Here is a 23,426-nt window from a genome sequence, read left to right on the forward strand (position 1 = left end):
TTCTGCACTTGTTCAATTCAACACCAGAGATCCCCAAGAAGAGGATCTCTCTATGCTTCTCCAACATTGGATCGATATATTGATTCACTCTGAACCAAAATGTTGAAACCGAATGAGACACTAACTCCATCTCCTTAAATGTTTCCAAAGAAACACAACAACAAGACATTCGAAAAATGAAAGTCAAACCCCATACATAAAATCCCTCAAACACATCAATGAAATTTTGTTCTTTATTACAAATTCTGAAGTAAACGCGAGTGGAAATGGAAATCAATCTTACAAGTTTGATGTTAATCTGGGTTAGGGATTGTGTTTAGGGAGAAATGAAACATACAAAAAAATGGCAGGACAACGAAAAACATCACAGCGTTTAGAGAAACCTAAACACTGCAATTTCGTATCCCACCAAATTATAACAAAATTAATTTTAAAGCTGGCGTTGATTATTAAGTTAATGAGCTCCTAAATTTAAAGCTTATTCCTTCATGGATTCCTCAGTAGGTTCCGGAGGACCAGTAGGGCCATCATTTTGATTGCCACCAGCTTTCTTGGAACCAGACACAATGTCATCAATACGCAGCAACAAGACAGCAGTCTGTGTTTGTTCGCCAAAACAAACAAGATTTTACAAATACTCTTACGTTTTTACGAAGTATCCTGAGAAAAAAGTTTGATACGAACCTCGATGGACGTTTTGTAAGTTTGGAGTTTAACAGCTAATGGTTCCCAGATGCCCAATTCCTTCATGTCAGCCAACTTTCCAGTTTCTCCATCAATTCCCCAAGATTCATTACCAGGTGTCGCGTGTTTTGCCTAAGCACAAGTTAAGCAAAAGAAAAAATTTGATGGTACAGTTAATTTAATAGGTTGGACTTCTCTGGGCGGTAAGACCAGGGGCCTACCCTAAGTGCGGTTAGGGTTCTAATCGTATTTCCGCCACAATTTTGAATCAGGGTTCGTGGAATGACTTCGAGCGCCTTGGCGACTGTACGATAGGGTCTTTGATGAATTCCAGTAATTCCTTTAGCTTTCTCCGTCAACAGTTGTGCAACAGCCATTTCTACAGCTCCTCCACCGGGAACTAACCTTGGTTCTATCACAACATTACGAGTCACGGCTAGAGCGTCTTGAAGATTCCTGTCTACTTCGTGAAGAATGTCTTTACTAGCTCCTCGCAAAAGAATAGTGCAAGCCTTAGGGTCTTTGCATTCGGTAATGAAAGTGAAGTACCTTTGTAAAAAAAAGAGCAAAACAGAGCTTTTGTGTAAGTTTGAGGGTATGGTACTGATTGGTTCAAGTTTGAAATTGATCAGCTCAAAGTATGATATGGCAAAGGTAACAACATTATAAATGGTACATACTCATCGCCAATCTTTTGAATCTCAAATAGCCCGGCTCCTGTTCCTACATCCTCTTCCTTCAACTCGTCAGTGCGATTAACGATAACGGCACCGCAAGCCCTAGCAATTCTATTATTATCGGATTTTCGAACTCTCCTAATGGCCGAAATGTTGGCCTTAACAAAGTAGTGTTGCGCCAAGTCTATACATATTAAAAGAGAAAAGAAAACTCACCTCATGTTTCCCAAACTAATGCATGTCATAATATAATTTTCATTAGAACATAAAACATACCTGAAATTCCCTTTTCAGTGATAACCAAATCAGGCTTCAACCTAATAATGTCAGCGCAAATTTGGGCGACGTATTCCTCTTCCAACTCCAAGATCTTGGTGAAATCTTCCTCTTTGAGTATTTCTAAGTTGGTTTGACTTTCGCCCTTCTTGTATTCAAGGCCGCAATCCAATAAAATGATACGCGGATTTTCGATACGTCTTCTCATTTTCGGATGCGTCACGTCCTTGTTGACCATAACACCGTTTAAGACTCGAGATTCTTCAATACTGCCGCCCGGAATCTAATCATTATAAAAAAAAAGTGTGCGAATTGCTCGTAAACATTCCAGGATACGTTTTAAATGAAATTTTGCGTCGGAAATTGAGAAAAGAGCTGACCTTTTCAACTTTCGCGTATCGTTTAATGTCAATTTCTTTTCGACCATTTTCCTCGACGGTGACAGTTTTAACAGCGTCCAAGGCAATCTGACAGGCAAACGTACCCCATTTACCGATAAACTTTGTTCCAACACAACTTTTAACGACTTTCATCATTTGTTCAGGATCGTTAACATCAATTGGGGTGCTGAAAAGTTAAATTAATGAATGGTTTTAAACCTTTTTTTATCCCCCTTTTAAGGGGTTAGTGGGGAAACCTGAAATTTAAAAAATACATTGACGATGATTGGGGGTTTCCAATTTACCTGACTTGATCTCTGAGAGCTACAATCATATCTTCGAGAGCCTGCCTATAAGCGTTGATAACGATAGTGGGGTGCATTTGCTGTTCCAAAAAGGGGTAAGCGGATGCCAGCATCTCTCCAGCCAAAATAATAACCGAGGTAGTTCCATCTCCAACTTCTTCGTCTTGCGTCCGACTGATTTCAATCATGGACTTGGCTGCCGGATGTTGGACAGTAATTTCGCGGAGAATGGCGTTACCATCATTCGTCATTACAATACCACCCATAGGGTCCATTAACATCTAATCAATTAAAACAAAGAGGACTGTCTTGAGACCCAAGTTCAACGGTTGTATTGATGCGTACATGTTTTCTAAATCCCATTCGCAATAAAATTCACCATATCACGAAAGCTCAATTTTCTAGCTTAGCTAAAACACGCCTCGGGCCACCATTATATAAAACCTTCCATATGTAACAATAGACTAAATATACAGTATATCACTCGGAAAATGTTTTGCATACAATATCATAAGTAAATAAAACGCGCCACTAAGTTTCTAAGAAAAATCTAACACTTCGTCACCAGGTACTTGTTAAGTAGGATTAACCACAAAGAAGTAAAGAATTTTATTCCCAAACAACCAACAGGGAAGATATTAACTTAGAGGATTATATTTAACTTATATATTACATACGAGGATCATATAACCTTTACAATTTTTAGTTGCTAAAAACACTTTTTCAAGCTTAGAAAATAATAAAACGAGTGCCCAAAGGTTAAAATATTTAAAATTCTAATATAAAGTATAGCAGAACTGTCTGCAAACTAGCTGGGGGCAGATATACCCACACAAGAATGCACAGAGAGGCTTTAGGATGATTGTAAAAAAGAGAAGGAAGAAGAAAACTAGTGGGAAAACATTTTTCCATATCTGCTAACTCAGTCTCGTATATAAGAAAAAGTGCCTAGAGCGTCGATTCAGCCGGAGAACTGAGAGAGAGAGAAAGAGAGAAAGGGCGGGAAAAGCAAAAAGGAGTTTTTCCTCCGTTTCCATGGTTACGAGATGCGGTCCAGGACTCCAAGAGAGAGGGAGAGAGAGAAGAGAAATAAGAGTCAGAGAAACCCGTCCGGCGCGCGCTGATCGGAGGAACCAGTGGCGGGAAAATAAGGCGGGACAGTTAAGAGAGCGCGAAACCGGGTGTAGTAGGTTACTAGTCTTCCTACAACACGTGAGTTTTGACTTGAAACAAAGACCTAAATTAACAGCACGAGGGTGTCATCCTCTTTGGGATTGTATAATCAAGACACGCGTGGGGATGCTTTGCTGTCGGAGATCACGTAAGTAACCCTAAATATCATAATGTACGTAATTTAATTTACCAAATGTATATATCTCAATAATCAAAATGTAAACTCGGTCGTAATCACAGAACAAACACTACACGATAAGAAACACTTAACAGAGATCGATTGCGCGTACGCATGTACAAGTGTAGTGGTATATATTTTTTCGATTAAGAGTTTGTGTGTGTGTAAGACTCGTGTGTAAAAGCTAACAGAGTTATATTGAAGTTTGAAGTTAGAGCAAGATCATTTTCTTCTGCTCTACTCCGGTGCAATTTTTTTTCTTCTTTTAAGTAACGAGGTACGCGTAGTTTCTCCATCAGAAACGAATGACCCGGAATCGTCCGGAGCAAAGAGAGACAGCCAGAAAAAGTGCAGACTAAATGATTCTGACATTTTTCACGCGGGGAACACCGGCTCCTGTTAAAATGAGGTTGGGCTGAACGGAAGAACACCATCGTAATATGTCATAATCATTGCTAAACATAGTCTTCTCAGTTTAACCTGAATCAGACGTGACGTTATAACGATATAAAGTTGAAAACAAATTATAATAGACTAAATTGCTAGCTAAAATCTCTGGTTATTATAAAACACGACGCGAGTTTTGAGAAATACCAGGGGGGCAAGTATATGCAGATTTATCTAGAACTAGATTAAATTTAATTAAATTAATTTGGTACTAATTAAGTGCATCGCTATACTTTCAAAGAAAACTTGATACAATATATCACAAGAGACAGATTCGGTCGGTTTATACGCGTTACGAGGCTGCAGATTAAAATAACTTCGTTTTACCTAAGAAATATTTGATATAATTTGAAAAGCTAAGACATTTAGTTTGTTCTGGGTAATTAAGCTTTTATAAAGTTTAAGTTCAACAAACTCAAAACTTTAGAAGTACACTTGGGCATATACGTTTCAAAACGAAACAAACTCTCAACAGCTGCGAAAGGCAACTTTTAAAAGCAACTCTCAAAGAGGTTGGTTGGTTGGTTGGTAGGTTGAAGTTCTCGAGAGTTGAATCATGCAGCCAACCCCTAATCATCATCCAAGGCTCGCGCGGTGAATATTGCAATATAGGCAAATTATTCCTCCTCCATTTTCTCCCACGCTTATAATATTCATCAGTAACCAAAACCAAATGGGCGAAATTAGTTTAGCAATTCAGCATTTGAAGGTCGACATTTTGGGCAATCAATAATTTTAAGTGTAAGCATTTTTCTAGTACCAATCTAAATTTCTACAAGTGTCATTAAGAGTTTAAAAGAGACAATGTTACAGACACGGGCCCGTAGAAATGGTCCTGAGGGACCAGTCACTTGGCACAATGTAATTTTGACTGGATTTACACGTAATCTTTCAATACATATCCATAACAGATTGAATGTGCTAATTATATAATTACACGTAACCAACCAGTAATATATAGTTTTGAAAAACCCTTAATGATGTGGGATGCTACGGAGAGAAAGGCTAGCAGTTCAGTTTGGATCAGTACTTGACTTCATTAACTTGCCTTACCAAGGGCCTGACAACACTACACTTAAGTTAATGCTGAGTTTTAGTGATAACTATGTATTACGTGTACAAGAAATTCGATAGTGATTAGCCTCTCGAATGAGTGTTCATCTAGGGCAGTAGAGAAGATCCAAAATATGTAATGGACAACTTTTCACCTTTACCATGCAGGCGTGAACCAAGATAAAAAACGTTGACTGAGTGACAAAGACACCTTGACATCTATTAAGACTCGGGTGTCATTTTTGTCATGGTTATATTAAAAACAATATCTTTGCTTCTATTTTAACATCAGTTCATTGAACCAAAACATAACCTTAGGAGCATCGATGTAGAAAGCTAAAAGCCATCACGATAACTGGAAACTAGCTCTTCAAGTCGGAAGAAATGATGACACGATATCCTTTTTTTCAGGTTTCAGGGCACAGACCGTTTTGAGTTCTTTATAGAAAAATTCTTAGATAGCTAACGTCAGGAATACCTTTGTCAGAAGCCCCAGTAACACTAAAAAAGAACTGTTTTCTAAAAGAACAAAAGGAAACCGCGCCCATTCACGATACAATAGGGGGGGGGAGTTCAAGGTCAAACTCATTACCAGAGAATAAAACGATAACCAAGAATAATGTTATTATTATTCAGTGAAGGAGAAAGAAAAGGGTCTATTTCCTTAAAATCTTCCTCCCGAGGCAGAATAATCAGGATATATTGTTAGGTTCGAAAGAAAAGTTACTTTGTTAAAAGCTCATTAGAAACTGGCGTATTGTGAGGGGTATGGAATAAAACTGGTTAAAAATTTAACATCCGGGTCAGGGTTGCCCTGAAATTTTCAGATTCAAATGCCCCGACTTCTATAGGCTTTCCTGACCTTAAAGAAAGATTTCCCCTGACTTTTTTAGGCCCAACAGTTGTTGTTCTAAGTATGAACTAAAAATTACGAATATTTCATGTAAAACATTGCAAGCGAGCTCCTGACTTTCCCCTGACCTCTCTGGGCCATTTTGAAATTTCCCTGACTTTTCCAGGTTTTCCCTGACCAATGGAAACTCTAATACTAAACCATAAAAGACGGATTTTCCCGCAAAAAAATTATATATTTTTTTAGGTGTGCAGCAGTTTAAACATCTCTACAGGCGCCAATACAAATGGATCGTTAAACACTAGAGTCTAGCGCGGGCTTTAGAGACTTGAATAGTATTGGGGGAAACTTCAGGAGCCTAAAAAGGAAGAGCGAGGGAGAGAAAGAGAGAGAGGGGGGGGAGAAGGGGTTTGATCAGACTCGATAGAAAATTTTCCTATTGGCAAATAATGACAGAATTCCCGGGATTTTTCCCAAGGGAGAAGAATTAGGAACAAGGATGGGAACATCGCTCCAAGCTGTATAAAACTTCCCCCAACTTAATTTCACAGAATAACGAACGCGCCAATGAGCCTGAAAATCGGAGATGAAAATTGAAAAAACTACCTTCAAACTTCAAACAGTGTGCCAATATATTTAACCATTCCAAAACTCGCGCGTGTCTGGAAGGTACAAAAAAGTTTTAATTGGTCTTTAATATGGGTTTTTTATTTCGTATCTTGAACCAAGAAAATTAATTCAGGGATGTAGCTGACCTTTCACCTTTCGCAGACAACATATTTTACCCATTTAAGCCTAAATATGGTTAAAACCTATGGCTTACTTAAATTAGTTTACTGATGAAACCTACATCCCATGATAGTCCCCGCATCACTTCCTAAAAATAGGATAATAATCTGCCAAACATATTACCTTAAAAATCCAATAATGGAAGCCGGATGATCGATTAATGTAATAGGAGAGTAATAACCAACGAGAGAGAGAGAAAAAAATTGGTAAAGGTTTTAAAAGAAAAGCCAGGGAGGCGCTTTGGATTTTGTAAATATCCATGGTTTGGAGATATTCCACAAACAACGCGAACCTCGCTCGGTGAATAATAATGAGGTGGGCGCACATCAAAATTTTATAGAAAACGACCTTAACAAGAGCGAGCGAGAGAGAGAAAGAGAGTTCCAAACGTAATGGACAATATTAATTATTATAGCTCAAGAGGTTAACTAACTGCGTTTAATTAAAATGGAGTAAAGCTTGAACGGCGTTTCTCTCGCTCCCTCTTCAAAAATCCAAGAATAGTAGGAGAAGGCAATTCTAGGTTATTATCGTAAGTTCATAAGATATATTGCATAAGTTTGTCGTTGGTTACAAACTGGAGCTTGTCATGAAGTGACGTAGGTCAGATTCGAGGTAAAGAGACGCCTAATGAGGCGCTGTCAAATTTGAGCTTAGTAGAGACTAAATAGGAATTTAAGATGGACTGCAAAATTAACCACCGAGTATAGGACTTCAATTCTCGCTTGTCGTTCTGTAAGTCTATAGCATTGCGAAGTATTGGTAGTGTCATACTTATGGAACATATCTTATAAACTTATGTTATTATGTAGTTGTATAATCCTTCAAGTCGTTGTGGTACAGCTTTATCACGCAAAACGTAATATAATCCAAGTAATGGGGGTAAACGCTCTCCATGGAAAATATGACAAACGCGCGATAAAAGTAACCTGTACACCCTTCTTGTACAAACTTCTTGACGGGTCCCTCTTCTCTACTGGCAATACAGGTCAACGGCTATAACAATCAACAGAGCTCAGTAAACGTAGATATACCTAAGAACTTTCATGTCGGACTCTCAAGAGAATGATTAGGGGAGAAGTCAGTCAGTTATTTGTGCTGATAAATGCACCTTGGTTTGCTGGGGGATAAACTACTTGGAAAACCCCGTCTTTCCATGAGAGAATTTGGGAGTAAACTAAGGCGCTAAAAGACTACAGAGTAGAAGTACAGTAAAGGTTGAACAACTAAGTTACTGACTATACTTGTTAGTTGTAGTACAACTCTAAATAGTGTTTTGATACATATGACAGCAGACAGCTGCCTTTCAACTTTTTCTCTAACATATCCCGTCTAGCTTTACACTCTAAAAGGAGTTCTATTCTTAGCTATACTCGCTTTATATACTTTATGATAACATTTTCACTCCAAACTAAATCATGTAGCAAATTTAAAGAATGCATAGACCGTTCCATAAATTCCAGAAGAGAAGCAAACACAAAAAAACAAGTACGGGGTCGCCTTCTTGGGTTTTTTCCTTCGTCCCAAGAAGTACAGCTAGACGGCAGTGAACTTGGGGCATCCTCCCCCGCTGCTGTTTGTTGGTTTATATGCCAGTAATTAATGGAATAGTCTATACCTTGAGGCATTTTATATTTCTTAACATTTCCATATACGTGTAAATATTTACCCCATGGGCCTACACAAACAGTTGCAAACAAAACACCCGGACCTTAGCACGAATTTTCTATAAAAACAATTGCCCATCTTATGAATTTTAAAACTTCTCTTAGAGAATGTCAGACAACCCTAGGATTAGACCATACATCGTACTATCTGTCTCCTGGTCAGAAGAGCGTTCGTTACCAGCTCTTTTCCTACACATTATCCAATCCAAGCAAAGCGGTGCGGTACTTTTGGAAAAGACCCGTTATTGGGTGTGGTAAGGTAAAGAGTCCCCGTAGAGCAAGAGTGACATCTCCAATAACGAGATCAAACACTCTTTAACCCCCTCATCTTCCCCCTGTCCCCTCATCTCAACCACCAAATCGGCTTATTAAAAAGTAATGTTTATGTTTAGGCAGACTGACTATGATATAACCAACCCTCTTTTGGGGATAGTTCGCAAAGTTTAGACGCGTTCCGTTGGTTTCCCCAAGGTTGACACCACTATAGTGTTGTTGATTTTAACGGGAGTAGAAGGGAAAGTGAAATCTGAATATTTACCTCCAATCTCATTTAAGGGACAAAATTTGGGAAGCTTTTCAATGTTTACCTTCAGTAGAAGATTTTCAAGTAAAAATTAATAATAAGACCATTGAAAAACCTAACCAGCTTCGTTTCAATAGCCTTAGATTACTTTAAAAAATTGGTTTTCTTTTGAAAGAGGCAGAGGGGGTTTGGAAGCTGGATTACATTAGTTTATTTAGTTTTATCTCCTGTTTGTTATGTAAATCTCAGTAATTTTTGGGAAAAAATTTTCCGGAATTAAAGTCCATACGCAAGCTATAATTTTGATCTAAAGTTATGTTTGTGTTTCTACATCATTTTCGTTGCTAAATATAATACACGATGAGGAAAAATCCGATTTAAGCTAACAAAAATCTCGCGTGTTGACTTTGTTCTCAGCCATTTTTTTTATTTAGGTTTATACTGGCATAAAGTCTTGCTTCTTAGAAAAGCATTCTAGTCCGGATTTTTTTTTCTTATTCTTTATATTGCGCATCATTACAAGGGTTTTATGGTTTTTACTGAGGTAAAAGGATTTTTTATAGGTTAGGACCAGTTGATGTATAAATAACAAGCTCAGGAAAAAACTAAGTATAAAAGGCCACAAACCTCTACACCAATTTCGGGGCAATACTGCCACACAAGGAAGGTAGGGACTTATCGGGGATTGTATCTTTAATTTGGGTGCTTTAGAAAACTTCTAGTATAGGTAACATTATTACGAGTGCAAGCCACGGAATACCAAAAGGAAAGAGACTGAATGGAAAACTATCAGCGGGGCTTTCCAATCTTCCAAAATGTTTTTTTTTTTTATTTTTGGTATTTTTTTTTTTTTTTTCAAATTTGTTCCAAAGGTGGTTTTTTTTTCGGAAGTTGAATTGGACTGGCTTCCTTAAGGACATTAAAGGGAGTGAGGTACCCTTTACTAATAAATTAGTTTTAGTTTTCTTATACCTCTTCTTTTTCAATGGGATAATAATTAAGGTTATACAATTAATTTAATTGCATCGATAAAATTCATATTTATGGCTCCCGATTGCTTAAAAGGACCTACAATGCGTACATTAAAAGGGGCGTGTCGAGAACTATGTTTTGAAGAAGTAGCGGAGTGTTACTACATTATTTTCTAAAGCAGTGATTGGGCAATGTCACGTGACTGTTAGCACGACTCGGCGGACAGGCTGGGAAATAGCACACTTCCTCTGGTCCAAAACCAGTTTATTAATTGCTTGGACTAGTTTTTTAATTGAAGAAGTGGGGCTTACTGGTCCTCGGGACCAGTTTATTAATTGCAAATCTATTGGAGAGCAAAGGCTGGGACCAGTCCGGAGACCAGTTAAATATTTCAGGTACTAGGGGGTCACTGGTCCAAAGGACTAGTTTAAAAAATACCCTTATTTCCCAGCCTGCTCGGCGGATGCCCGCTGATAAAGCTACAAAATTCGCGCATGCCCAGAACCATTAGTGCTCTATTTGACAAGCATAGGCTTAAGTTAATACAAAACGCATTGTAGGCCTACAACCCGCAACAACAAAAAAATATGTCAAAATTATTTCTACTATCATAAAATATACCACACTGATAAGTCTACAAAAAATAGGCCTAACTCTCACTTTAAAAACAACCTAAATTGATCCTTCACCTATGTCGAAAATTTCAATTTCCACTTAAGCCTAAAGTGTTTTGAAGAAAACAAAGTATTGTCTCAGTCTGGAATATTCCAGAATTGGAAGAATAAAAACCAAACAAAACAAATAATAAAAAAAGGGTAGAAAAGAATTTTGGCAATATAAAATACCTAGATTCTTCAACAGAGCATATACCCCCCCCCCCTCACTCAGGTTATAGAGTTGTTGAGGATATAGGCCTAGTAGTATTTTTTGGGGGAGGGTATTTCAGAGTGTAGGATTATATTCCCTTTTTTAGGGACAAATACTTCTTCTATAGTCCGAGCCTCTTGGGGGACTAAAAAAGGGGTTGGGGGGGGGTGAGACCGGTAGGAAATAGGGCCTTAAAGGGACCCTTCACCCTATACATACTAAGAGATTTTTCCTTTCCTTTCCTTTATGTTTCAGTTGAGAAATCAACTTAGGCGAGGGTTTTATAAACTTAATCAGATACGTGTGTACCTCTGTATACATGCCATACCCTTTTCTAATACGTGACCAAGCAGGGGTTTTTATTTGAGAAAAACTTGATAGAGAAAAAGAGATGGGAAAGAATCCTTGGATTTACGTTCTACAAATTTTTCTTTCCTTTTCCGAGTTTTAGGTTTTATGGGGAAGGTAAGATGAAATTATAATACTTTCGAGGGAACTAAATCAAGGGAGCTACAATCTCTTTTGCAATTTAAATAAATTTTCAGAAGAAAACTCAAAGAGTCAAAACATTTACACTTTTTCTAATTTAAATTCAACATAAAAGTTCGAGGGGTCGGACGTTCGGCATTTTAGTGTACGGGATTTTAAGATTTCAAGATTTTGACAAAGATTTTGAGATTTTGCCCCAGATTTTGAGATTTTGCCCCAGATTTTGAGAATTTCCCCCGATTTTGAGATTCTGACTCAGATTTTAGAAATCTGGAAATCTAGTCCAAGATTTTAAGATTTCGGGATTTTAAAGGAGATTTTCAGATTTTGAACGCGATTTTCAGATTTCGAAGAAGATTTCGGGATTTTGTTCAAGATTTTCAGATTTTGAAGGAGATTTCGGGATTTGGAACAAGATTTTCAGATTTTGAGGAGATTTTCGGATTTCGAGGAGATTTTCTGATTTTGATATTTTAGGATGAGATTTCGGGATTTTACGTTAAGATTTCGGGATTTCTAGATTTTAATGTGAGATTTCGGGATTTTAGGACAAGATTTCGGGATTTTCAGATTTTAAAATAGGGATTTCGGGATTTTCAGATTTTAAGGTAGGGATTTTGGGATTTTTCGATTTTGACGTGAGATTTCGGGATTTTCGAGAGAGATTTTAATCAGATTTCAAACGAAGTGTACGGGATTTTGACAAACGTCCGACCCCTCGTAAAAGTTAATAATTTTTTTTTAAAATTTAAATAGGGGCAAAGGATTAACATCAAACTAGTTGAAAATATTGGTTATTCAATATTTGTAGCAATTTTTGAATGAATAATAGTGTACCTATAGAAAGCCAATCAATATTTGGAGGGGGATGTTCAATTTGAATAATTTAATTACTAATTTCTAATTTGGCAAATTGTAGTAGGCGAAAACATGATTGCCAATCCTAGTAATGAGGACCTAACATCCCCCCAGCTACTAAATTGAACTTATAAATGGTATGCATCCCAATTTCATAGATCAGACTTTGTATTAAATATTGATCCGTTAAATTAATGAGTCTGGACCTTATTTACATTTTGTAGGAAGATTGACATTTAAATAATGAACATTTACTTCTAGACTTTATATAATAATATTTAATACAGTATTTAATGCAAATAAAATTAGCTTACCTTTAACATGGCTCTGGGTCCTAAACATGTTCGAATGACATCAGCAATAGCCTAAATATAATTATATATAATTAAAAACCCAATAATATGGCAGTTTAAATCAAAATAATCATTAATTTCAATGCTAAAAATAACTAAAACCCAAGAAAATATATAAAAATAAATTAGCACAAGTTTAAATTTCAAATAAACCGCGCAGCTTTCAATATTACCATAAAAGGGTGTAAAATACGATTTACCCACGCATTTTAGAGAGACAAAGGCTTACAAGACAAGCATGCTTCCTAAGCTAGCTCTAGAAGCCGCCTATGGTATATACTTTCCCCCATTCACTCATTGACAATTTGGCATGACTCATTTAATCATTAGAATTAAAGAATATTTACCTTAGCTGCTTGTATATTTTTAATTTGTACATGTCTTCCACTTTCTCGCTTTGTGTTCTGACCTGAAAAACAAAGGAAACGTTAAATAAAATTACCCGTTAAACACTATTTTAACTTGAAGGCGTGAAGCCCATAGGCCTAAGGGAAGCCAAGGCTTAACTTACTTAATACGAGAATGGGAGCGTTTCCTTGCCCAAAATTCATTTTGATTACTGATTAATTTCTTCGATTCACGCACTAAATATTTAAATTAATTTTAACACTAATTATCGCCGAAATACTTTGAGAAATTTCCGATAACAGGGCTGAGAAACTTCCGTTATTAACAAAGAAAGCGCACGCGGTAACTACACAGAGAACTGAGACTTTGCGTCATAGGCTGAAAGGGGGATGGATTATCACCCCCGAAGGAAAAAGTCGACGTTTTTGAGACTATAGCGCCATCTATTCGAAACATAAATTTGGAAATTGATGCGGAATGGGATAAATCTTCGGAAAAGCGTGGGAAAATCAGTAAATGGATATTTGAGAATATATAATAATTTGATATATTTATCAGCGATTATTTTCAAGTATTATAATTAAAATTGATTAATACTCTCTCGAGAAATAGAGATCGCTGCAACATTAGAAATTTTTACTTGGAGGGAGAAAAATCGATAATTATTTCAAATCGTTAGAATGATATTCGTAATCGTAAATGAGCGTTATAATTAGTATCACCGAGCAAAAGACGGTTCGCCGCTTGTTGCAATAAATTAAAAAAGGCATTGGCTGTCAAATTAATCAAATAAATATGCTAATTTAAAAACGTTTCCGGGTAGAAAATGAACATAATTATGGTTACGAATACGAAATGAGATGAATAAACTAAACCTACACAATTTTAATTGTTAGATTTATTAAGTCTTACCCTACGTTTTCGTACAATAAAATAAAACCGCTATAATAAATAATAAGTTTTATATTGTCGATTTTTCTAACACACTCAGTTCAACCCCTTAACCTAACAACACCATTGCAACGATATCATTTTAAGAGGAGGGAATGAAATATACTCTAAGGATGTTTTGAGAAATACATCCCGTTACAAAAACCATATCTTCGATTAAGGAACGCGATTCGATTGATCCGAAATTCGCTAGAGAAAGGGAGGGGTATTCTTTTACGTCAATGGGCGCATGGGAAAGAGAGAGAGAGAAAGGGGTAAAAGAGCAAAAAAATTCGCATTGAAGCTGCCCTCTAACGTAGCGTATGAGAAAGAAAAGCTCGTGTATCTGAGAAGTAACGTTCAAGGCCCGCTTTAGGAGAGAATGTGCCTATCGCTCGCTGCAGCAGTCGGGGCTACCGCATCGTCGGTGGTCAAATCGAGCGCGCCAACCGCTTCGGGTGCCAGTAGATAGTTTGGCTCGATTCGAAGCGGTTCGGAATAAAAGCCAGTTTAAAGCCATACTTCCTTGGCCGCGAAACAGACGTGGCCAGGTCGTGGCAACCAAGGGTCATCGCGGGTCCCTAGCTGCACCTGCTCAGGGGCCTGGCTGTTAGAGAAGAGGGACTGATAGACGACCCGACCCGAGGCCATGGACTTACGTAAGTCGATATGGATTTCCCCGCATGTTTTGTTTTGTTTTTATTTCTCTTCCCCAGCGTCGTCGTACGAACGAGTGACGCTTTAAATTGACCATTTAACGAAACGGTTCTTAAGCACGAAGAGTTTAGAGGGAAACAGGGCCTTGACTGCAAAATTCCACGGAGGTCCAAGCTCCTCTGATATATATATATATTTAGGAGGGATATCAGAGTCGAGATAAAACGAATCGATATTGCCAAAATTATAACAGTTTTCGCGCCAGGTCTTAAAATTTTATAATCCACCCGCGTTTAGAGTTTAACCTATGATCCTACGGAACGTTTAGACGTAATTAATTTGGTCTATTTTGAAATAAACTTGAACTATTTCGTGCATTTCCAGAGTGCATTTGCTCCACTTTAATATGTGGCAGCGCAAAATAATTTTGCACCAATATAACCATTCAATTAAAATCTCAGAAGAGACACACGGGGAACAGATAAATATAGTTTAAATTCCGCTCTCGCTATTTCTTGATCGCGTGACATAATTATTTCACCCTTTTTTCTTTCGCTAATACTTGTTAATAATTTAAATCCAGAGTACGCTTCTTCCCATAAAATATCCCCGCATTTATAAAACTTACCTCAGTTCGATTTTTTTATAACAAAAAGTTCTGCCGACTCTGGTGGTGGAATATTTGTAGATAAAAAAGGAAAAAACATTCTTTGTTTAACGCAACAAAGATATAGCTAACTTCTAATCGTTCTACACACACACAATTCAAGTCTAGAGATCCCTGTATGCTGGATATATGTACAGATATATATAAAAGAGAAACAAGCAGTATGACCCAAGAATTAAGTTAGAAAACCCCGATGGTCATAGCAAAATTCTTCAAATAGCTTTAGAACGAGAGAAAATAGGCCCGGTGCGACCGACCTAAAGGAGAAAAGAAACCGAAGTTGGAATTCAATCTAGATTGGTTTAGTTGGCTAGTAGTGCAGCTAGGGAAGAGAAGGCGCTCACCACCTTATGGTAGAGAACAAAAAAGAAAATTCAAAGAAGAAAAAAAGGCGAACATTACCGACCAGGTCTTTTATTATTTTTTTTTTCTCCTAGTCCATTCTCTTTCTCTCTTTGAAATGTAAGAAAAAATGATCCTCTAAAAGAGAAAAGAGCATACGTCAGAAAAGGCCAGCCTATACGTGTATATATGCGAACAAGACGCACCGTAATGCCGACTTCATTTCCCCCATTTCCAGTAATTTAGCGATGAGATATTAAAGTAAACTTTTAGACGTTTTTTGACCTCATTTTTTCTAGTATAAAAATCGAGTTTTTGAAGCAGAAAAATCATTCAGCGCGATTGGCCATTAATTGAATCGAGAATGCTTGACCTTTCGGCGCCTTTTCGGTTATCTACTCTGGCAGAGGCTGTAGCTGTTAAGGCTAGTTAATACTATACCGAATTACCAGAAAAGAATGTCCAGGCAGTGGCAAGCAACATCCAATTTGAATAAATTGACCTGTACTCCGCTTTAGAGGGAAGAAATAGGACTATCAAGCTTCCCTCTAACTCTTTTCCACTCTGGACTCCACAAAGTCGATAAGAAATTAAGAACCACGGAGAAAAGACTTTTGACAACTTTGCTTATTTACACTAACCCCGCTATAGTTAAAAAACCTCCAAAGTATTTAACACCAAGGAAAGAAAAATGGATATAAATGATCATATATTTTGTTTCCTCTGAAACTTTCTCGATCCAGTTCAGTTTTCTCGCGTATGATTCACGAACTTACCAACTTTCCAAACTGGGTCACTCTATCCAGCAGAAGAACAAATCCATATGATTCCTAAAGTTTCCAAAACGCATGCACAAAAATAATACAGGCGTCCCAACGAACAATGTGTAGAAATGACTGAGACAGAAACAGGGGAGTAGCCTTAACCCTAACCCTAACTTTATCTTTTGGGGGGATGAATCGCTGTGGCTTGCAGATCTTCCAAAAAGAGAGCTAGAGGCGCTATTCCATTCAGTAATGAAGGAACTGAAAGAGAGAAGAAAAGGTTTGAAGAAGAAATAAAAAATCCTTCATGGAACAACTTTCACAGTTTGTTCCTCGTTCTGATCGTGCGGAAGCGAAAGAACAACTTCTTTGAACCACCGGAATGGGAGGAGGGAAAGGTGGCACTACGTTATATTATATATATTCTAGATGTATATTAGAATCGTCTGATAGCGTGTATGTTTTTCATGAAAAAAAAAAAAAAAATACCTCGAATCGATACTGGATAGTTGTAACTTTTCCCGCATTTCAATCGAATCGAATGAAAAAGCAAACCGCCTTTTTTTTTACTTCCGTACAGTGTTTGGTCCTGGTATTTTTATTTACATATCAGATATTAAATTGGATTACAAATTTATACAAACGCAACGTATGTATACTGTACCATAAGTAAAGCTGGAATATTTGGGGTTACACCTTTCGGAATATTGGAATAAATAGAATATAAATTGTACAAACCGACAAACTCACCGTATATAAATAGGGCTTGATTTTATTTAATGTGAGAAACACCCACGTGTTCAGTGTTTAAAAAGGAAATGAACCCAACTTCGTATTCAAATGTCTTTGATTGGTATCGTGTATCTTTTCAAATTTGAGCCGCAATTCAAACCTGCAGAGAACTCTGGTATCTCTAAAAATGAACTTGATTCTTTCGAGGACTAGAAAAAATTTCAAAAAGGCAATTGAAAAACCTCACAAAACTATAGCTTTTAGCTGTTGGGTAGAGAATTAGCATTTTATGAACATTTCCAGTAATCCCCAAGAGTCGAAAATTTAACTTTTAATTCAAGATCAAATAAAACTCTTAAATTAAAATTTCAAAGATATTCAAATTTCTAAAAGGGGCAACTAAGATTAAAGGAGCTCGCTTTAGTTGAATTCATTGAAGAAATATTGTAAATTGTTATAGAAAAGAAAGAAAAAGAAGCCTTTTTAATAAAACGAACAGGTTCTCTTTGAATAAATAAACGTGCATGGGATTTTTCCTTTTCTTTTTATCTTTGCAAAAATTGCAATAAGGGTATGGTGTGTACAAGAAGGCTTGTCACTGGCATGCGTACACGAATTACGGAGTTTGATTTTAACGCATTGCGGAGAATCTTCGTGGAAATTCAGCTGGGATGCGAATTTAATATTTAAATAATTAATACTATATATACCTCTTCCAATGACGTAGCAACGCAAATTCGTCTTTGAAAGCGCAGCTAACCCCTGAGTATTAGTTAAACACGCTACCTTAAAACGGACCCATAATTAAGGGAGTTTTAAACAAACTTAGGACTAGCTTAATTTCACGGTTCGAGAGAGTTAGGTTAACCTAATTATTCTGTAAAGGTAGCTAATTTAAATTGCAGTATTTAATTTCATGTTCGAATAAATACATTTATTACATTCTATAGTATAAGCTCTAGTGGTTTGCTTAAAGTTAAAAAAACAGTCTTGAAGAAATCTAAGTTGCTGAAATAACATATAGACTTGTTTATTCGCATTTCAAAACAGATTTTCAATTTCATTAAATTCCCCAAAGTTCCACGTCAATTCATTCCTTGTAACATTTTTTTTTTTTATTATTTAAAAACGTCGAAAAATTCTCTGTGAAAAGTTTCAATCATCCAGAATAATCTTGTAATAGAATTTACAAATAGATTCGTCAGAAAATCTCTATAGCTTAAAATAAAGCCAATGATGGAATTGTAGGAGGAGAGGAGTGTGGAATAACGCTATGAATACGTTATCAGTTCGCCAAATACCTCAAAAAAACCTACAAAAACCCGTGTTTCTAAACTCTGAACGATTTTTATTCGAATCAAAAAATGTCTCCTATATATATATCCCTTTAAAGTGGAAGAGAATAACGAGGCAAAACGGAGAACAGCGTGTCAACCAATAGAAAAACTGTGAATACGCAAATATATAAAAAGACACTGAAAATAATGTTCTATAAGGGCGTAGTACACGTCGTGGAAAATGGTTGAATAAAAAATATTTAAAAAAAAAATAAAATTCAATATCGCAGCAGTGACGTAACGTTCACCCCTTACAAAGATGGAAATAAGAGCTAATGGTCGATATTTAAGAAGCCTAGAACTTTTTTGGAGGCTAGCCAGGACTGTTTTCATCGGCGCCACCACCACCGTCCTATAGGGGAAGGACCATGTAGAAACGGGAAAAAGAAATAAAGAAAAAACCTAACTTACATCGGACAAAAATTTTCCACTTTTCCCTTTCCTTGTTATGGTAGCTTATAGTACACCTACATCCACTATAAGGGTCCATTTGGCCCGCTTGATCGTCACCGAAAAACCATTTTCAGAAAAAGGATGGACCACTTCTCACAAGTTAGCCCTTTTTGGAAAGAAAGAGAAGGAAAAACTTAACCTCTACTTCCCTAAGTCCAAACTCCGAAAACTCAAGATGCTATAGCATATAGAAGTATAGTGCATCCTTTTACAGCATTCGTGCAGTGCCTTTAATTCAGTTCAAAGTTGTTTATACCTTTTTAAGCCATAAACACTAAGCAATACTACCTCTCTTTCCATACATACACTAGGTACAAATGTACAAACTTCAGCTTTGACTCTTTCCGCTACGCCACCAACCGGAATATGGTTAAAAAATGAACTTAGCCCCTTCTGCTGTTATGAAATTAAATTTTTGAAAGATGAGTTCGTCTCAGGATAGTTTGCAATAATGAAATGGTACAGTTCAACACCCCTTCTTCAACTGACAAACACAACTCGCATTAGTTGAAGTTTTTCTATACATTGTATCTTCGTAATGAGATATATAAAATTTAACCGAAATATTTTAACGAGAAACTTTTGCAAAACTCCGGTCTCTCCCCGGCCGCTTCACCCCCTTCTACTGTTAATTATGGAAATGCATATATAACTAACCCAGGAGGAATGAGGTTTTATAGAGACATTAATTAAGCAAAAGGGAATAGGCGCTTAATGCGAGAACTAATGGTGAACGCGGCCTGACCAACGCGTACCAATTTTATTCTTTAATTAATGAAAACCGCAATGAAAACATTAAATGGTTCGTACACGTTTTAAATGCCACTGTTAAATATGTTGGATCATATTGCTTTCTCAATCCCCTCTAGAAAAGAACAAAAAAATCAAAGTGAAACAGAAAACAAAGTTCGAAACTTCATAAAAGTTGTTAGAGCAAGAACACACTGCAGTTTCTCTATAACTCTTTTCCCAATTGAATTACCACGATTTCAAAGAAGGGATGGGTGTGGACTGAGGGTCAATAGCCCTCAAATAATAGAAAGTTATATAGAAAAACCGAGGAAACCACTTTTCACTATTTCCAAACCGAGCAATTTAATTTTTGTTCCTTTCCGAACTCACCATCTGGTTGGAAGAAATTATAAACCATAGCTGACCAAGTAATTGCCAAGGGAGCTACTGAAAAGATTCTTCAATTTGGTTGGGTTTTTTCTCCCAGGGCAAAAGATCGTTCTATAGCCAACCTTCCAACAGCCATAAATGTGGGCAAACTGTGGTCGATACCGCATAGCTATAGCCGTATACCAACAAATACCAAAGAAAAAAGATCGCCAAGCTAAAATGAAAACGGACTAACGATACGTGCACGGAATCTTACGAATCTATTTTCTATACAAGATCATCAGACCTTCTTCTTCTAAAAAAGGTGTCAAGTTCGTAAGGGTCGCTATTAATCTACAGATTAGAGAATTAGGCTTAAGGTCACGGTACATTTACTCCGTATTTCGATAGATTAATCATGGTATAATCAATGGATTGATTTTTCATTATAATTTTCAATTTAAAGGCGTCTCGTTCGGGATACGAAAATATGTGCTAAAACAAAATTAAGCTTCGTGAGAAAATCTCAAGCTGCCTTATGTTTACTTAATTTTCTACGGGGTGGGGGGACTTCTTGGGCCGACATTTCAGCGCTTATTGAAGGGTAATAGAGAGTTTAAGAAATTGATTGACAAAACTTGTAAGAAAAAGTCTCTAAAGTTCTAGACACGAGGTCTTTGGTGCGAGAAAAACGGCAGCTGCTTTTCAATTTTCATTTTAGAGAAATTAGGCTTAGGCTTAACACAAACAAGTTCTTGCGAAATTTCGATTTATCGAAATTAAAGTGCGCAACGACTAGGATGATACTTGTTTTGTACACTCAAATTCCTTTAACTATACAGTATTATCGCTGTAGGTATTTCTTTCCCTCAGGAAATAATTTTCCATTCGACCCATTTTCAGTTTACCATCGGTGTTATTGATAAAAATAATAACCATCAATTTTGAAATTTGAATACCAAAAATTGTGAAACATAATTTCTCAAGAAACTTCAGGAATTCATCTTTGGAAACATGAATCACCTTAATGTGTCAATTCATTTTAATGTATCATAAAATACTTGTTCGAGCTGAAGATTAATAAACCCAATTTTCTCAAAAGATTTATCTTAAGAGAAAGGGCAGAGAAATATGTCCTCTGTTAAAAGGAAGAGAGGGGTGAAAAAGATCGAAGCGTCTAGGGAGAAGTAAAATTGCCCCTTACTAATCCTATTAATTTCAAGTGTTAAGCTGTACACCCCTTTTGAGGTCATAGCATACGTCTTTCAAAAGTCAATATTTGGAGACTCTAGGCCTAGTCTTGAGAAGAACGGAAAGACATTTGGTTCGATATTTCAGAACTTTGTCCAGAAAAAAAAACCCCAACAAGAAAAGCCGTTAAATATTAGAGTTTCCTGAATAATATGGGAATGGCGTCCAAATTACAGGGGGAACTTTTAATAAGGCTTATTTCTTTTTTAAAATTTTAAAATAAGGCTTTTTAAATATATTTATAGGGTAATAAAAAGGGTAAAAGCTTTAAATTTGAGTAAAGAAAAAAATCACTCTTCATCTTAGCTTTTAGCATTTATAGTCTGGCAATTTCCCCCGGGGTTCCAAAACAAAAGAAGAAGAAAAAAAAGAAAGTAATTCTGGATTGGAAAACAGCGTGCGAACGTTGTTTTAGGTTTAGAAAAAAAAATCTAGCGTCAACTAAAAAAGCCAAATTAAGGTTTTTCCCCTTTCCATACAAGTATTTGACAATTTTACTCCATTGTCGTGAATATAAATAAGAAAACATGTCCAACTCGCGAACTATTAACGCGTCATGTTGAACACATTGTACAATCCTCGTACTTAAAGGCCTTTCAAAGAATGGTTCTATTTGGATGAACAAGTCGTCGAAAATAGTACCTCCCCCCCAGTTTCCCTTTTGTGTGTATGTAATAAAAAAGTATTAAAAAATATCGTGGACCTCCCTTGCATATTAAAAGCCATATTGCGGAAAAGGTAATTCGGTTTACTGGGGTCTGTTTCTGTTTGAAACCCACTGCGCGCATGCAGCTATGTTTGTATTGCATGGCTGTTTGCAATGTTTGGCAACGTTCGAAGAGACACAAAGAAAATATAATACTAACTACACCTTTGGGAGCTCTAGTTTCCAGTATACGGTGTTCGTTTAACACAACCGGCAGTGCATTAAGCGTTATTAAACCAAGTTTATACCTTGATGTGTAGCAATGTCAAATTTTAAATAATACCGCGTTTTACTTTGGTTCTGCTCCGGTCTGCTTCCTTTGCTGCATGCTCCACGGAACCAGTTCTCGCAATGTTTTTTATGAAAGCTCTCGGAGACGTTAGAGCAGAAGTAAAATGTCCTTAATGTTTTAAAACATTTTTACATGAAGTAAAGCGTAAAAGGCTACATGAAATGATAACTCGAAGTAATTAATAAATACTTAGTGATTTGACATTGAACCTGAACATAATAGTAAAAATCTGAATCCCTAGCAGACTTACGAAAAAGTAAGGACTAAGGAAAGCCGGAAACAAAATAATCCTTTCCGTAATCTAGCTAGTATAACTAATCATTCCTATCTCATACGTCAACAAAGTGTGACCGTGACGTTACTAAGATACAAATAGCCCCAACCGCGCCGGCTATAACTTAGTAGAAGAAAGAATAACCACTAAATATAGTACCTATAATGATTTTCACTGACACCAAAATCCGATATTGGATAAAAGATACACATTTTTCAAGGGTCGATGGTTTGGAGGTCTCGTATACAGTTGATAGACTTAGATTAGGAAGCCCTGAAAATACCCTTTCCGCTATATACCTTCTTAAATTATTAAAGGGGGTTCTCTTCCCATTGCTTTCTTTTCCTTATTCTATCTTATCACAATACAAACACAAACATAGAGCCAAAAATAGCCCTTTAGACGTATACGAGGCAAATATTAAACTACAACTGATAGACCATTTCCAAGAAAAGAGGGTGCCAAACTCCTAGTAACCTTAGGAAATGTCATAATTGTAATAAAACGTTAGGTTTAGCTTCAACTTATGTCAAACACGGTAAAATTGTCCAGTTACCGCCGGAGGAAATGCAACTAAAAGACGAGATATGGCGAAGAAAGATATCTCGCGTTTTAGTTGCGTTTCATATACAAACAGAAGATACAGAGAAAGTTTAGATCTAGGCTAGATTCATGCACGTTTTCTAAGCGAAAAGACAACAAAATGTCGTCGTGCCGTCAACTCAAATCGTTTGAAGTTTCGAGGAGTTACCACTTACGAGCGGTCGCTTTCGAAAAGTGTGCGTGCTAAAGCTAAAACGTGCAAAGTAGGATATTCTGTCGTTTGCATGAATTAAACATGTCGTGTCAGTTTTTTTCTAGCTGAAATGAGCTGTAGGCGAGTACAGAGACATTGTTATTACAGATAAGCAATTCGGTACCACGTATCCAGAGTGTGCGAGTTGATATAAATATTTAAACGACGTATGACTAAGGATATTGGCGTCACAATGCTTAATGACAAAAGAACAAAAGACAATTTGTGGTAT

General features: G+C 36.7%; 2 protein-coding genes and 1 long non-coding RNA gene across 6 annotated transcripts in view; 1 reads left to right on the forward strand and 2 right to left on the reverse strand.

The window, feature by feature from the left end:
• Positions 1–215: 215 nt before the first annotated feature.
• Positions 216–13,275, reverse strand: CCT3 (chaperonin containing TCP1 subunit 3). The gene is made up of 10 exons (XM_089867812.1): positions 13,056–13,275; positions 12,892–12,953; positions 12,506–12,556; positions 2,323–2,603; positions 2,018–2,204; positions 1,638–1,920; positions 1,365–1,545; positions 906–1,233; positions 685–816; positions 216–598 (listed from the first exon to the last, which is right to left on the reverse strand). Exons 1-10 carry the CDS (start codon positions 13,093–13,095, stop codon positions 479–481), a joined length of 1,665 nt encoding a protein of 554 aa, XP_089723938.1. The 5' UTR covers positions 13,096–13,275; the 3' UTR covers positions 216–478.
• The window catches only part of Mctp (multiple C2 domain and transmembrane region protein), a 59,634-nt gene continuing 39,502 nt past the window's right edge, over positions 3,295–23,426 (forward strand). Inside the window, exon 1 of one of the 3 annotated variants that reach the window (XM_089867808.1) lies at positions 3,295–3,643. In XM_089867808.1, coding sequence (XP_089723934.1) covers positions 3,358–3,643 — 286 coding nt within the window. In that variant the 5' untranslated portion in view covers positions 3,295–3,357. Of the gene's footprint in view, positions 3,644–14,187; positions 14,482–23,426 lie in introns of those variants that run through there. The other 2 variants (XM_089867809.1, XM_089867811.1) reach the window with 2 other exon arrangements.
• Positions 14,474–17,300, reverse strand: LOC149692130 (uncharacterized). Of its 2 annotated transcripts, XR_016382638.1 has the most exons (4): positions 16,265–17,300; positions 15,695–15,783; positions 15,549–15,626; positions 14,474–15,403 (listed from the first exon to the last, which is right to left on the reverse strand). It is a non-coding gene; the product is annotated as an uncharacterized LOC149692130 (long non-coding RNA). The 2 variants fall into 2 exon arrangements; XR_016382637.1 differs by having other exon boundaries at positions 14,474–15,626.

The sequence above is a fragment of the Phalangium opilio genome, unplaced genomic scaffold (genome assembly GCF_054372755.1).
Source record: "Phalangium opilio isolate 3A_F unplaced genomic scaffold, DU_Popi_V2 ptg000024l_1, whole genome shotgun sequence".
Taxonomy (NCBI): domain Eukaryota; kingdom Metazoa; phylum Arthropoda; class Arachnida; order Opiliones; family Phalangiidae; genus Phalangium; species Phalangium opilio.